The 13622-nt window shown below is 55.7% G+C and overlaps 1 protein-coding gene across 1 annotated transcript; it reads right to left on the bottom strand.

Annotated features, from left to right (window-relative positions):
• Nucleotides 1–3478: 3478 nt before the first annotated feature.
• Nucleotides 3479–13334, bottom strand: TMEM125 (transmembrane protein 125). The gene is made up of 2 exons (XM_090049167.1): nt 13205–13334; nt 3479–6508 (listed from the first exon to the last, which is right to left on the bottom strand). The coding sequence occupies exon 2, from the start codon at nt 6206–6208 to the stop codon at nt 5546–5548; it is 663 nt and encodes a 220-aa protein (XP_089905293.1). The 5' UTR covers nt 6209–6508; nt 13205–13334; the 3' UTR covers nt 3479–5545.
• Nucleotides 13335–13622: the final 288 nt, after the last annotated feature.

The following is a 13622-nucleotide window of genomic DNA, read 5'->3' as shown; positions in this document are numbered from 1 at the left end:
GGATGTGCAAGTTTCCTTTATGGCATGCTGGGGCCATGTTCTCTACCACTAGTGTTTACAGATGTGTCAGCTTCTGCACTTTTGTAGTGTGGGGAGTGTTCCCACTTGCCTGGCTGCAGTCTCTGCCTGTGGATGTGCAGCCCTGCCCTCAACCCCTGGCAGCGGGAGCAAGGCCCGGGGGGCTTGGGGACCGGCTCCAGGAACGTCAGGTTCTGCCTGCAGGGTCTGAGTAGATGAGCCCAAAGCCCTCTTGGGAACAACCAATGCAGAGTGTGCTCCTGGAAGCTGTGAGCAGCAACTCCAGGAGCAGCCTCTTTACCATTGCTGCTGAGGTAGAGAAGAGCCAGCAAGACTGGCGGTTGGAGGGGGAGGTCATAGAGAACCTCCAGGGGTCACATCTAGCCCAACCCCTGCCTGAGGCAGGATCAGCCCTGTCCAAACCAGCCCAGACAACCATACTTTAAACTGCATAAGACTGCCTTAAACCCTGATGCACCAGGGACCTAACACCGGAGCCTGCCACAGGCAAAGCAGCCAGTGTCCTGCTTCTATAAAAAGTTATCAATATATGCTGTGGGCATGGAGGTAGGTCTTGGGCAAAGACCATGTCCCCTGCTACAGAGGAAGGCAGTGCCCCCTGCCCCCAGTCTGTACCATCTGACCATGGGGTAAAATTCCTTTCCATTCCCAAATGTGGTGTCAGTCTGACCTTGAGCAGAAGGTTAAGACCCTGTAGCCAGGAAACTGACTTTGGGCCCAGCAGAAGCATTGGCTCAGCCCAGTTAAAAGTCCCCAGCCTGGGCTGCAGCCAGAGCCCAGTGCCTTGGGGAAGGCTTAAAAACATCTTGATGTAGCAGAAGTGGGGTTGGGAGGGGAACCAGTAAAGCCCAGAAACAAGGGAAATACCTATAGTAGCACATAGGCATCACCATGCCTAGATTATCCCTGATCAGGGGCTGTCCAACTGCTGCTTGAACCCCTCTGGTGATGGAGAATCCAGCCCTTCCCAGCAATCTGTTCCACTGCCTCACTTTTCCTGCAGTGATGGTTTTCTAGTTATCCAATATAAACTTACTTTGCTGCAACTTCCAACTATTGGTTTGCATCCTCCTCTCTGCAGCAAAACAGTAAAGGTACTTTTCCTCTTCTCCATTGCAGCCATTCAAGTTTTTGCAGACTGCTGTCATGTCCCCTCTTAAGTGCCTTTTATGCAAGCTGAACATGCCCAGCTCCTTCAGCTTATCCTGATCTGACTTGCCTTCCAAGCCCTTGTTCCTTTTTTTTTTTGCTGCAATGGACCTTCTCTACATCCTTTTTAAAATGTGGAGCCCCAAACCACGCAGTATCGATGTGAGGCCTGACCAGTGTTGAGTAGAGAGGTGTGATCACCTCCATGTCTTGTACCTAATGCATTTGTCCACGCTGAATGTCATCCTGTTAGCTCTAGTCTAACTTTCCAATTTGCTGAGAGCTGGACACCTCAGAAACACAGATGTTGTCCACACAAGATGGGTTCATTGTTCACTCCTTATCTGGCACTCACATTGGGCCTGTCCCTGGAGTCCTTTCCAAACAGGCTGGAAGAAGCAGACCTGGCTCAGGGTAGAGACCCCACCCACCCAAGGACAATGCTGACATAGGGGAGGAAGGTGGAACAGAGCTGGAAGCTTCGTGTTCTGGTGTCTGAACTCTTGTTTGTGCACTCCCCAGTGGGGGATGAGGAAAGCAGCAACCAGAGGGTGGGGGGGCCCGGGGAGGTGTCATGTCAGGCAATCTAATTGCCTTTTATGATCAGGTCACAAAGGCAATGGATGCAGGTGTCGCTGTGGACGTAGTCTTTCTAGACTTCAGCAAGGCCTTTGACACCGTGTCCCACCCCATCCTCATTAAAAAACTAGGCGACTGTGGCATTGATTCCTACACAGTCAGATGGATTGCAGATTGGCTCAAGGGTCGTACTCAGAGGGTGGTGGTGGACGGGTCATATTCAACCTGGGGGGGAAGTGGGCAGCAGAGTCCCCCAGGGCTCGGTCCTTGGGCCCACGCTGTTCAATTTCTTCATCAGTGATTTGGATGATGGGGTGAAAAGCAACCTGTTTAAATTCGCTGATGATACCAAAATTTGGGGTGAGGTGAGCACGCTAGTAGGGAGGGAAAGATTGCAGCAGATCTGGATAGGTTACAGGAGTGGGCTAACATTAACAGGATGCGTTTCAATACTGACAAGTGCAGGGGTCTGCACTTAGGCAGCAGGATCCAGCAGCACACTTATAGAATGGGAAACTCCCTTCTTGAGAGCACGGAGGCAGAAAGGGATCTTGGAGTCATTACTGACTCCAAGATGAACATGGGCCGACAATGCGAGGTCACAGTTGGCAGGACTAACCAGACCTTGTCGTGCATCTACAGATGCATCGCAAATAGAGCCAAAAAGGTGATCCTCCCCCTCTATGCAACACTGGTCAGGCCGCAGCTGGAGTACTGCGTCCAGTTCTGGGCACCGCACTTCAGGAGGGATGTGGACAACATTGAAAGGGTCCAGAGGAGGCCACCCGCATGATCTGGGGACAACAGGGCAGACCCTACAAGGGACCTGGTCACTGTCTATAAACTCACTAGGGGGGACCAGAAGGGTTTAGGGGAGACACTGTTTCCCCTCGCACCCCCTGGCATGACAAGGAACAATGGACACAAATTATTCGAGAGTAGATTTAGATTAGACATCTGCAAGAACTACTTCACAATTAGGGCGGCTAGGATCTGGAACCAACTTCCAAGGGAAGTGGTGCTGGCTCCTAGCCTGGGGATCTTTAAGAAGAGGCTTGATGACTACCTGGCTGGGCTCATTTGAGTCCAGTCTTTTCTCCTGCCCAGGCAGGGGGTTGGACTTGAAGATCTACAAGGTCCCTTCCAACCCTACTTCTATGATTCTATGTGGATTGTCTTGCGTGGAGCTGTTTGCACTGCTGGGCCCCAGGCTGCCTGGGCACAGGCAGGAGGAGCTCTGCAGGCAGAGCCCAGGGGCTCCCCTCACTGCTGCAGCATCAAGTGGACAGGGCCAGGGTGCACTTGACTAGGACTGCTCTCACCCAGGGCAGCAGGTGCCCCAGTAATGGGACCAAGGGATCGGTATGACCATTAAGTCGTGGCACACTTCAGCAGTGCAGGTTTCTGGGGACTCCTTCAGGGACTGGAACAGTTCCCTGTCTGCATGCAACTGCTCAGGGCCTGGCAGGGGCCCCTGGAAGGAACAACAGGAGGGCAGCAGGCAGCAGGCAGGGCTGCTGCGTCTTGCCTCCACCTGGCTTGGCTCACCCCACAGCCCCCTGCCCAGGCGATGCAGCAAAGTCTCGGGACAGTTGCCTGGACCGGGCCGGCGCTACCACAGCCCTTGCCCCAACTCAGCTGCCAGGAGCCGCAGACTGTGCCCAGTGGGTGGATCCAGACCAAGGCCACATGCATGATTCAGCAACTTTATTACATTTCTCTTCCTGATACCAAACCCGAGTGAGCAAGACAGAAAGGCTGGCAGGGTAGGCCAGGGAAGCCAGTGCCCTCGAACCTATGCTTACTCCCATGAGGCTTTTCTCAAGATACTTGTCCAGGCAGGTCTCAGCCACATCCAAGGCACTAGGAAAGGCCTCAGAGATGAGCCAGTGGGGACAGAGGAGGCACAGGCATCACATGTGATGGTACAGAGACCAGCAAGGTGGCTTTGGGGCAAATATGTCAGGGCTGCAGGTGGGCCTCCTTCTGGAAACCATGGTGTCTCCACGCAGCAGGCAGAGGCGTCCCCCTCAGCAGACAGGCACCAGTGTCAAGGAAGGCATTCCCGTGCACACGCATACTCTCACTCACACAGATGCACTGTGCAGCCAGGATACAGCTGGGCATTGGGGGAGATCACTGCACACCCACTCCTGGCCAGCCAGACACAGCCAGGCTCCTTCCTCCTGCAAGTACTGTTCCCAGCCCTGACACCAAGCTGCTCTGTGCCCTTGGGTGATTCACATCATCTTTGTGCTCACCGGTCCTCCCCTCCCAGGTGCCCACACAGCCCAGGTTACTGCCCTGGCTGGTGGGGGCAAGGGTGCGGCAGTGCTATTGCACTCAACAGAGGTGCTACATTTTAACCTGGGGAATCCAGAGGTTTGAAGGTAAGCACCAGGAGACCAAGGCAGAGCAGCACTCTGGGAAGATGCCATGGCTGCAGGGTGAACAATGCAGCTTGGGGCTGTGCCATGGCCCAGAACGTGGAGGGAGTGGTCCCACTGCACAGAGCTCAGTGGCCATAGGTGTCTGTCCCTGCCGCACTGCACTTGGGCTCAGGAGCTGCAGCCCCAAGAGAGTAGCAAGTTGTGGGCTGGGTGGGGAGGGGATGGGAGAGCGGGTTGTCAAAGTGGGCCAGGGCCAGGTCACATTCTGGGTGGACAAGCTGAGTGGAAGGTCGGAGACTGGCTGAGGATGGGTGGCAGAGGGAGAGGCTTGCACATGTGAAGGGATGCACCTGAGGACAGAAGTGAGGGGTTGCAACTCAGAACACAGTCAGGCTGAACCCCCCCCCCCCCAGATGCTGCAAGGGCAAGCTCACAGCCACAGGCAGAAGCTGATACTGCTAGATCGGGCTAGGCCAGGCACGGCCCACGGACACACATGGCTGGCAGGAGGGCCAGCGGCTGAACAGATTTACAAGGCATCCGTGCAGTGCAGGGCATGGGCTGATGGCCTGGGTACCCTGTCCCTAGCGACAGGCTTGGTGCCCAGGGCAGCAACTGGCAGAGCTGCTGTGGTGCTGTGCTGAAAGCTAAGCTCTTGCACCTGACTGCAGCAGCTGCCCTTCCTGCCTGTGCCCCAGCTCCGAGTCCAGATTTACATTGCCACAATCTATCAGTGGACATCAGAGGCCACGGATTCCCCCGGGGCCAGGCTTGCAGTTATAATAATGGCTCTCTGCACCCCGCGCCACAGGCAAAACAAGGACATGCCCAGTGCTGAGCCACAGAGCTCCAGCCTCACCCTGACAGCATAGACATCACTTGCACCAGTTCAGACATCCCATGCCCCAGAAGCTACCACACAGACAACTGCCCCCAGCTCATACTGAGCACTGATGCCTCTTGGTCACATGCCCCAGGAAAATCCCACATGAACACCCCTGGGCCAGCACCCCCCAGCCACATGCCTGGATGCACCACTGCCCTCCCCGTCATGGGTCACAGGGCCCCTGGCCATGTTCCCACCACACACCGTTCTCTGCCTGGGGTGTCTGAAGGGCGGGGGGGGGGTTCACTCTCATAGCATCTCAGTCAGATGCCCACTTGCAACATCTCAGTCAGACCTGACAGGCCAGAGATGCCCACTCCCCACAGGGCTCATAGCCTGAGGTAAAGTGCAAATTCTGCTGCCTTTAGGACAAGCTGTGCATGGTGCTAGTTTGCCCAGCACCCGCCCCCCCTGCAGACATGACCCACTCAGCCATGTGAGACCAGCCCCCCCAAGGTCAAGTGAGGTTGGCTGTGTAGGAAGGGATGGCTGGGGGCCAGGGTCAGATGAGGTTGGCCATGCTGGAGGTGGCAGGTAGGCGCCGGTTAGCAGCAAGCTGCCCTGAGATGGTGAAGACGCTGATGTCTCTGGAGTCCAGGTCACGGGGCACAGGGGGGCAGCAGGACATCCAGAGGAGGTAGAGCAGCAGGCAAAACAGGATGGCTGCCCCTGTGGCCACCAGCACAACACCGCTAGTGAACATGCTGGCCAGGGGCCGGGCAGGGCTGAGCTGCATGGTGGTGGTGGAGAGGATGGTGAGCACCACGCCGCACACCAGCAACACCAGGGCACTGAGCAGCAGCATGATGCAGTCTGAGAAGCCACCGCTCTTGAGCAGCTCGATCTGGTTGCGGCTGCGGATGCAGTTCATGTCCTGGATGGCAGAGCTCAGCAGCTGCTTCAGTAGCACCAGCAGGGCCAGGAGGCAGAGTGTGGTGCCCACCGCCAGCCGCCACTCCCCAGACCGGCTGCTGGTGCTGTAGAGTAGCACAATGCCCCCAGCACCACAGGCCAGGATCAACACCACAGCCACACCGTAGCACAGGATCGACCGCTTTGGGTCCTGGAACCACCACAGCTCCACATGCTCCTCCAGGAGATTCCTCTGGATGTGGCCAGCATCTGCAGGCGCCCTGGGGGCACTGAGCTGCTCCAGCTCTGGCATGGCGAGCTCTGGGGAAAGAATGCGTGGCAGGGATCACAGTGATGGTGGTGGTACCGGTGAGGGCTGCAGCATGTCCTCAGGTGCAGGTGGCTCTCAGTCTCCTGCTGTGGTGCCCCTGGATATGGACTGTCAGAGCCACAGTGCCTGGGACAGCCCTGGGAGCTGCTGTCTGCCTGCTAGGAATCCTGGCAGGACCATGGGGCTTAGCCCCATCCCCAGTACAGCAGCCTGAGGTTCCTCCAGACAGCTAGTGGAGGGGAGGCGGGGGGTTGTGTCTCAGGCCCTGCCGGGTTAAATCACCTGGAAACAGCCAGAAAAGAAGCAGACGTCAGAAGGATCCACACCCCACTTGCCCCCCACGCAGGGTCCTTCTTCTGGGGGCAGGATTAGGCTCCTCTTGTGGAGACCGGCTCCCTGTAGTCTTGGTCAGGTGCCCAGGGACTCCACTTACTAGGCGATGCCTGGATGCCCCCTTGCCGCCTCTCTGTGCTGCTAGAGTGTCCTGCTGGGCCAGGGCTGGGGCCATCCAGTCCCGAGGCTGCTTGCCTGGGTGCACTTTCCTATCCCTGGCAGGGCCTGGATGCCTGCAGCTGGGCTGGCAGCCGGAGCAGTGATGGAGCAGGGCAGGGCTGTGCCCTGATAAAGCCTCATTCAGGCTCCAGCTTCACATGCTCCCTCATCAGCATCAGCCTCTTGTCACCAACTGGCTCTGCTGAGACAGACAATGGGGGCCGGGACCTGCACTTAACCCTTGCAGCACAACGCAGAGCAATGCTGGGTAGCAGCTGCTGACCTCGTCCCCCTGTGCTGCCCCCAGCCTGGGGCACTGTCCCAAGCCCCTGGCCCAGCCACAGTGATGCCTGCAACAGGAACAAAGCCACTTGGTCCCGTGGACTTGTGCCAAGTGTCCTGGCCACTCTACAGCTCTCCCGCCAGCCCTGACTTCTCCCAGCAGACAGCTCAGGCTCAGTGACCCCTGTTTGCTCCACACATTGGGGCATGCCTTCCCACCTGAGCTGCTCAACATCTGGATGCAGTAACACTGCTGGTGGATGGCAGCCAAGCACTGCACCTCCATGGCATGTCTGCACAGTGCTACTCCTGCTCTGGCCAACAGCCCTGGGCCTGCCCTACCTCCCTGTCCGCCTTGGCCCTAAAGACCCGCAACTGATAGCAGAAGCCACTGCATCTCCTGTGGACAATCCCTCCGGACCATGTTCAGGTTGCACTGATGCAGATGAGGGCAGCACTGGGACAGCAGTGGGACAGGACTGCCTGGTGGCCCCTGGAAAAAGAACCTTTCAAGATGCAAGCAAGCAGGATGAATGCACCCAGGCAGGGATCAGGGAGCCTGGCCAGTATGATTCAGAACCTGCCCAGGTCACGAAGGGAGCCAATGACAGAGGTAAAACTGGGTCTGACCTGGGTTTGTGAGCAGGGGCCACAACCACGTGGTTGATTTCAGTGCCACTTGCAGGGCCTTCTCCCCACAGCCTGCCAATGCCCCACAGCCCTGGGACCCTGTGATCTGCTTCCCCCATCACTGTATGCCCATGTGGAAACAACCCATGCAATAGGTGTGTGGTCCTGTCACCAGGCATCTCCTGCTACACACAGTGCCCAGTGTTAAGAGGCTGCACAGGCTCCCTCCCATTCTCAGAACAATGGGAGACTCCTCACATCCCCCAGTCTTTGACCAAGCTTCCTGTGTCCCTCCCAACCGTCTCCCCTCATCCCTCCACCCCGGCAGGCCAGCATAGATGCTGCCCAGCCAGGCATGCCAGGCATGCTTTACTCTGCTGCAGGAAGTGCTTTCTGCATCACAGAGAGTGGCCCCTGGCAGCCTCTCTCCAGCTGCAGCAGGTGGCCAGGGGTGGGTGGGCAAGTGCCTGAGCCAGACACTGCCTGACCGTGTCAGGATGAGCTCCCCCAGGGTCTCACCCTGGCTGTGAGAGAGCATGAGGTCACCACTGAACCATGTGCAGAACAGAGCTGTTCAGGGCTTGCGCCCAGCTGAGGTCATGTGGCAGGGAGGATCCTGAGTGCATGAATTTTGCTCCAAGCTGTTGCTGTGCTGGCTTATGGAAGCTGAACTCGCTCAGGACTGACAAGACCAGTGCACAGGAACTCCTGGATCCAGGATTTCTGCATGGTCTGCAGACAGACAGAACCCTGTTCAGCTCTAGAGCCTGGGGCTGAATGCCAGAAAAGGCCAGATCTCCAAGCAGTTCCCAGAGGAACAGTCATGTCAGCCATGACCACCAGCCTTGCTGCATCTGACATGGGGACAGCAGTGATGCCATGCACACTGTCTGGCATTGTGACTGCACTGTACCCTGCACAGGCTGTGCCACATCCAGACCAGAGGGCAGAGCCTGGGGGGGTCATGGGCTTCTTCCTGGAAGCCCTGTGCAGTCTCGTTGCTCTCCCTCTGCCCTGCTACAGCTGCAAGGCTGCCCCTTTGCCCCATGCTCACTCTACTCCCTGGGCTACTGTGCACATAGCTGCCCCATCTCACGTCTCCCCATGCAAGGGCAAGCACACTTAACCATGTGGACTCCCATGCACCACAGCATCCATGTCACTCATCTGACCTCATGAAGGAGCACCTTGGCAGGCGGGATACCTTCAAGTCAGCCGGCCTTGATGGGTTACACCCCAGGGTACTCAGGGAGCTGGTGAGCATCATAGCTCAGCCCCTGGCACAGATCTTTGAGAGCTATTGGTGCTCCAGTGAAGTGCCCGATGATTGGAAGAGGGCCAATGTGGTGCCAATCTTCAAGAAAGGGAGGAAAGTAGATCCGGCAAACTACAGGCCCATCAGCCTGACCTCTCTCCTAGGGAAGGTCCTGGAAAAGATTATCAAAGAGGCCCTCCTTAACAGACTAGCTGAAGGCAATATCCTGAGGGATACCCAGCATGGGTTTGTTGCGGGTAGGTCTTGCTTGACCAATCTCATTTCCTTTTATGACCAGGTGACCTATCACCTGGACAAGGAGGAAGAGATTGACATTGTATATCTTAACTTCAGAAAAGCCTTTGATCTGGTATCCCACGATCACCTCTTGGCTAAACTGGCTAACTGTGGCCTCAACCTCACCACAATCTGCTGGCTGGGGAATTGGCTCCGCGGTAGGACCCAGAGGGTGGTGGTCAACAGGAGCCAATCGTCTTGGTGTGCTGTGACCAGTGGGGGTCCCACAAGGCTCTATCCTAGGGCCTATTCTGTTTAACATCTTAATCAACAATGTGGACATTGTTGTCAGAAGCAGCCTGGCTAAGTTTGCCAATAACACCAAACTCTGGGGTAAAGCATCCACACCAGAAGACAGGAGGGTGATCCAGGCAGATCTTGACAGGCTCATGAAATGGGTGGACGAGAACCTGATGGTGTTCAATACCAAAAAATGCAAGGTTCTCCTCCTTGGGAGGAAAAACCTGCAGCATCCTTATAGGCTTGGCAGTGCTATGCTGGCTAGCACTACAGATGAAAGGGACTTGGGTGTCATGATTGACCACAAGATGAACATGAGCCTTCAATGTGATGCTGCAGTTGGTAAAGCAACCAAAACATTGGCTTGCATCCACAGATGCTTCTCAAGTAAATCCCGGGATGTCATTCTCCCCTTGAACTCAGCCTTGGTGAGGCCGCTGCTGGAGTACTGCGTCCAGTTTTGGGCCCCACAATTCAAAAAGGATGTGGAGAAGCTTGAGAGGGTGCAGAGGAGAGCCACACGCATGATCAGGAAAGCAGACCTTATGAAGAGAGGCTGAGAGCTATGGGGCTCTTTAGCCTGGAAAAGTGCAGGCTCGAGGGGTGGTCTAGTGGCCACCTATAAGTTTATTGGGGTGCTAATCAGGAGCTGGGGGAACGTCTGTTCATCAGAGTGCCCCAAGGGATGACAAGATCGAATGGTCACAAATTCCATCGCGACTGATTCAGGCTGGACATAAGAAAGAACTTCTTCACTGTCTGAGCCCCTAAGTTTTGGAATAGACTGCTGCCGAGGTCAATCACCCACTTTGAATGCCTTCAAGAGACATTTGGATGCTTATCTTGCTGGGATCCTACAATCCCTGCTGACTTCCTGCCACTCGGGTGGGGGGGCTGGACTTGATGATCCTCAAAAGATCCCTTCCAGCCCAAATGTCTATGAAATCACCAAGGTTAGCTCTTTGTACTGGAAAACAGGGCAGCCCTACCCTTGGGCTTCCACCCCTAGGAAAAGGGGCGACCAAGCCCACTAGTTCTTTTCTGCCTGACTTCCAGGAATTTGTCTCTGGTCCATTCTTGCCACATCCAGTGAGCTGGCTCAGCCCCAGGGCATGGCTGGGAGGCGAGTTCCTGCTGCTCTGCCCAGAGGGCTACAGCTCCTTCCCCCTGACACATGCACCCAGCCCCTTTCCACAGACCAAGTCATGACTCATGACCATGGAACCAGATGGGACCCTCAGGTCTCTCGCCATCTGGCCTCTCAGTTGGTTCCATCTCTCCCAGTTGTTCTGTGCTTGGCTCACAACTTGATTAATATGTCCTGCCCTCACATGTGGGGCAGGGACCTGCAGGGCTGTGGCCCCCTGCTGAGAGGGGTACAAACTCAGGGGCTGCCCAGGGCTCTGTCCATTGTGGGGGGTACTACCATAGTCTCCCAGCAGTGTGGATCTGGACAACATTTGGTGGTGCTGTCATCCGTTGTGCCAGGGAGGCCACCTGGGGGCATCACCAAAGTTGCTTCTGCTTTGGCATGTCTCAGATGTGTTTTTCACACAACCAACAGGGAATGAGAACACGCTGGGGCCGTTAGGGCATATTCAGCAACATCTCATACAAGCCACATGCCCTCACCAGGTGGGTCTAGCCCCAGATTCCAGACGAAGTGCAGGCAAATGCTTCTGTTTTACAGCAGAAAGCACCAACTCTGCCAAGTTTTGGTGCTTTCTGAGCAGCTGGAAATAGCACCTGTTGTAGCCACACAGCTGATTGGCTCAGCATCCTCCTCCGTGGCATTTCTCCTCCCTGCCCCTGGCCATTTTTGCATCTTGCTCAGGTCTGGCCAGGGTACACATGGAAATGGGGCTGCCAAGACTGTGCCCCAAACAACCACCCCTTTTTGAGAGGGACCAGCCATGTCCAGAGGACTCCTGGACAGGGGTGATTGTGATGAGGCTCACTGTCTGCTGATGCTTTCTATAGTAAAGCAGATGGATTTGGTTCACTTAATTGAGGCAGCTTACCATCTTTCCCTCTCTAGGTATTTCATAGATTTCATAGACATCAGGGCTGGAAGGGACCTCGAGAGATCATCGAGTCCAGCCCCCTGCCCAAAGGGCAGGAAGTCAGCTGGGGTCATAGGATCCCAGCAAGATAAGCATCCAATCTACTCTTCAAGGTGAACCACCTCTGCTGGCAGACTGTTCCAGACCTTGGGGGCTCAGACAGTAAAGAAATTCTTCCTTAGGTCTAGCCTGAAGCGGTCTTGCAGGAGTTTGTGACCGTTCGACCTAGTCATCTCTTGGGGCGCTCTGGTGAACAAACGTTTCCCCAGATCCTGGTGGTCACCTCTGATAAACTTAGAGGTGGCCAGCAGATCACCCCTGAGCCTGCGCTTTTCCAGGCTAAAGAGTCCCATGTCTCTCAGCCTATCATCGTAAGCTCTGTTTTCCTGACCTCTGATCATGCACGTGGCTCTCCTCTGGACTCTCTCAAGCTTCTCCACATCCTTTTTGAATTGTGGAGCCCAAAACTGGACGCAGGACTCCAGCTGCGGCCCCGCCAAGGCCAAGTACAAGGGGAGAATGACGTCCCGGGATTTGCTCGAGAAGCATCTATGGATGCAAGCCAGTGTTTTGGTCGCTTTATTAGCCGCAGCATTGCATTGCAGGTTCATGTTCATCTTGTGGTCAATGATGACCCCCCGAGTCTCTTTCTTCTGTAGTGCTATCCAACGTAGCACTGCCGAGCCTATAAGGATGCTGCAGGTTTTTCCTCCCAAGGTGGAGAACCTTGCATTTTTCGGTGTTAAACACCATCAGGTTCTCGTCCACCCATTTGCTGAGCTTGTCCAGGTCAGCCTGGATCACCCGCCTATCTTCTGGCGTGGATGCTTTGCCCCAAAGTTTGGTGTCATCAGCGAACTTGGCCAGTCCACTCCCGACTCCAATGTCCACATCATTACTGAAGATGTTGAACAGGATGGGTCCCAGGACAGAGCCTTGAGGGACCCCACTGGTCACAGGGCACCACGATGAGTGACTGCCATCAATTACAACCCTCTGGGTCCGACCATGGAGCCAATTTCCCAGCCAGCAGATCGTGGTGGAGCCAAGGCCACAACTGGCCAGTTTGGCCAAGAGGTGATCATGGGATACCAGATCAAAAGCTTTTTTGAAGTCAAGATATATGACATCAATCTCTTCTCCCTTGTCCAGGTGATAGGTCACCTGGTCATAGAAAGAAATGAGATTGGTCAAACAAGACCTACCCGCAACAAACCCGTGCTGGCTGTCCCTCAGGATGTTAGCCTGGGCCAGTCCCTCAAGGATGGCCTCCTTAATAAACTTTTCTAAGCTCTTCCCCAGGATAGAAGTCAGGCTAATGGGCCTGTAGTTAGCCGGATCCACTCTCCTCCCTTTCTTGAAGATCGGCACCACATTGGCCTTCTTCCAGTCTTCGGGCACTACACCAGAGCGCCGGTAGTTTTCAAAGATCCATGCCAGGGGCTTTATGGTACCTGTCCCAGTGTAACCCATACTGAGAGACAGCTGGACAAGTAGCTTTGGACAGCTGTGACATGCAGAAAGGCCTGAGCATGTGGAAGGAAGGAGAAGGCGGGGAGGGAGAGAGGGCGTGGGAAGGCTGTGACCACACACTCACTTTGGGGTGTTTTCACGGAGTAGCCCAACTATGCCCCAGGTGGGAGGACTGCAGCCTGTGAGGCTGATGCACCCGGCACTCTGAGGGCAGGTGGTTGTTCTGCAGAAACCCATTCCACTCACCTACAGCTGCGGAGGGCGGCACCAGGGATGGCACACAGCTCTCCTCCCCTGCTGCGGCTCTCAGCTGGCAGTGTTCTTCCCACACGCTGCTTCCAGGATTGGTGATAGAGCAGCTCCTGGGAGAAGGCCCCAGGGTAAGACCTAGCCTCTTCCCTTCCCACAACATCCACTTGCCAAGCAACAGGTGCAGCTGCTTGCTCTCCTTCTTCCTTGGGCTGTCCCAGGCTGGCTGTTACTCCTGATAAGCTGTGCAAAGGCCGACCCTCTTAAGGCATGTGCATTCCCCAGGAAGGAGGTGTCCGCTCCTGTTGGCTGCTGTCCTTGGAGAGATTCCAGGGCAGTTACTGTGTGCATGGGTGTCACCACACCCCTGCAGGGCAGAGCGGCACGTCTCTCTCAGCTTCTAGGTGTTTAATTT

Source organism: Crocodylus siamensis, chromosome 5 (genome assembly GCF_052110815.1).
Source record: "Crocodylus siamensis isolate JL-2025a chromosome 5, ASM5211081v1, whole genome shotgun sequence".
Taxonomy (NCBI): domain Eukaryota; kingdom Metazoa; phylum Chordata; order Crocodylia; family Crocodylidae; genus Crocodylus; species Crocodylus siamensis.
This window is presented reverse-complemented; position numbering and strand designations above follow the sequence as displayed.

Coding starts and splice junctions, on each gene's coding strand:
- TMEM125 (XM_090049167.1), bottom strand. CDS start 6,208: ATGCCAGAGCTGGAGCAGCTCAGTGCCCCCAGGGCGCCTGCAGATGCT.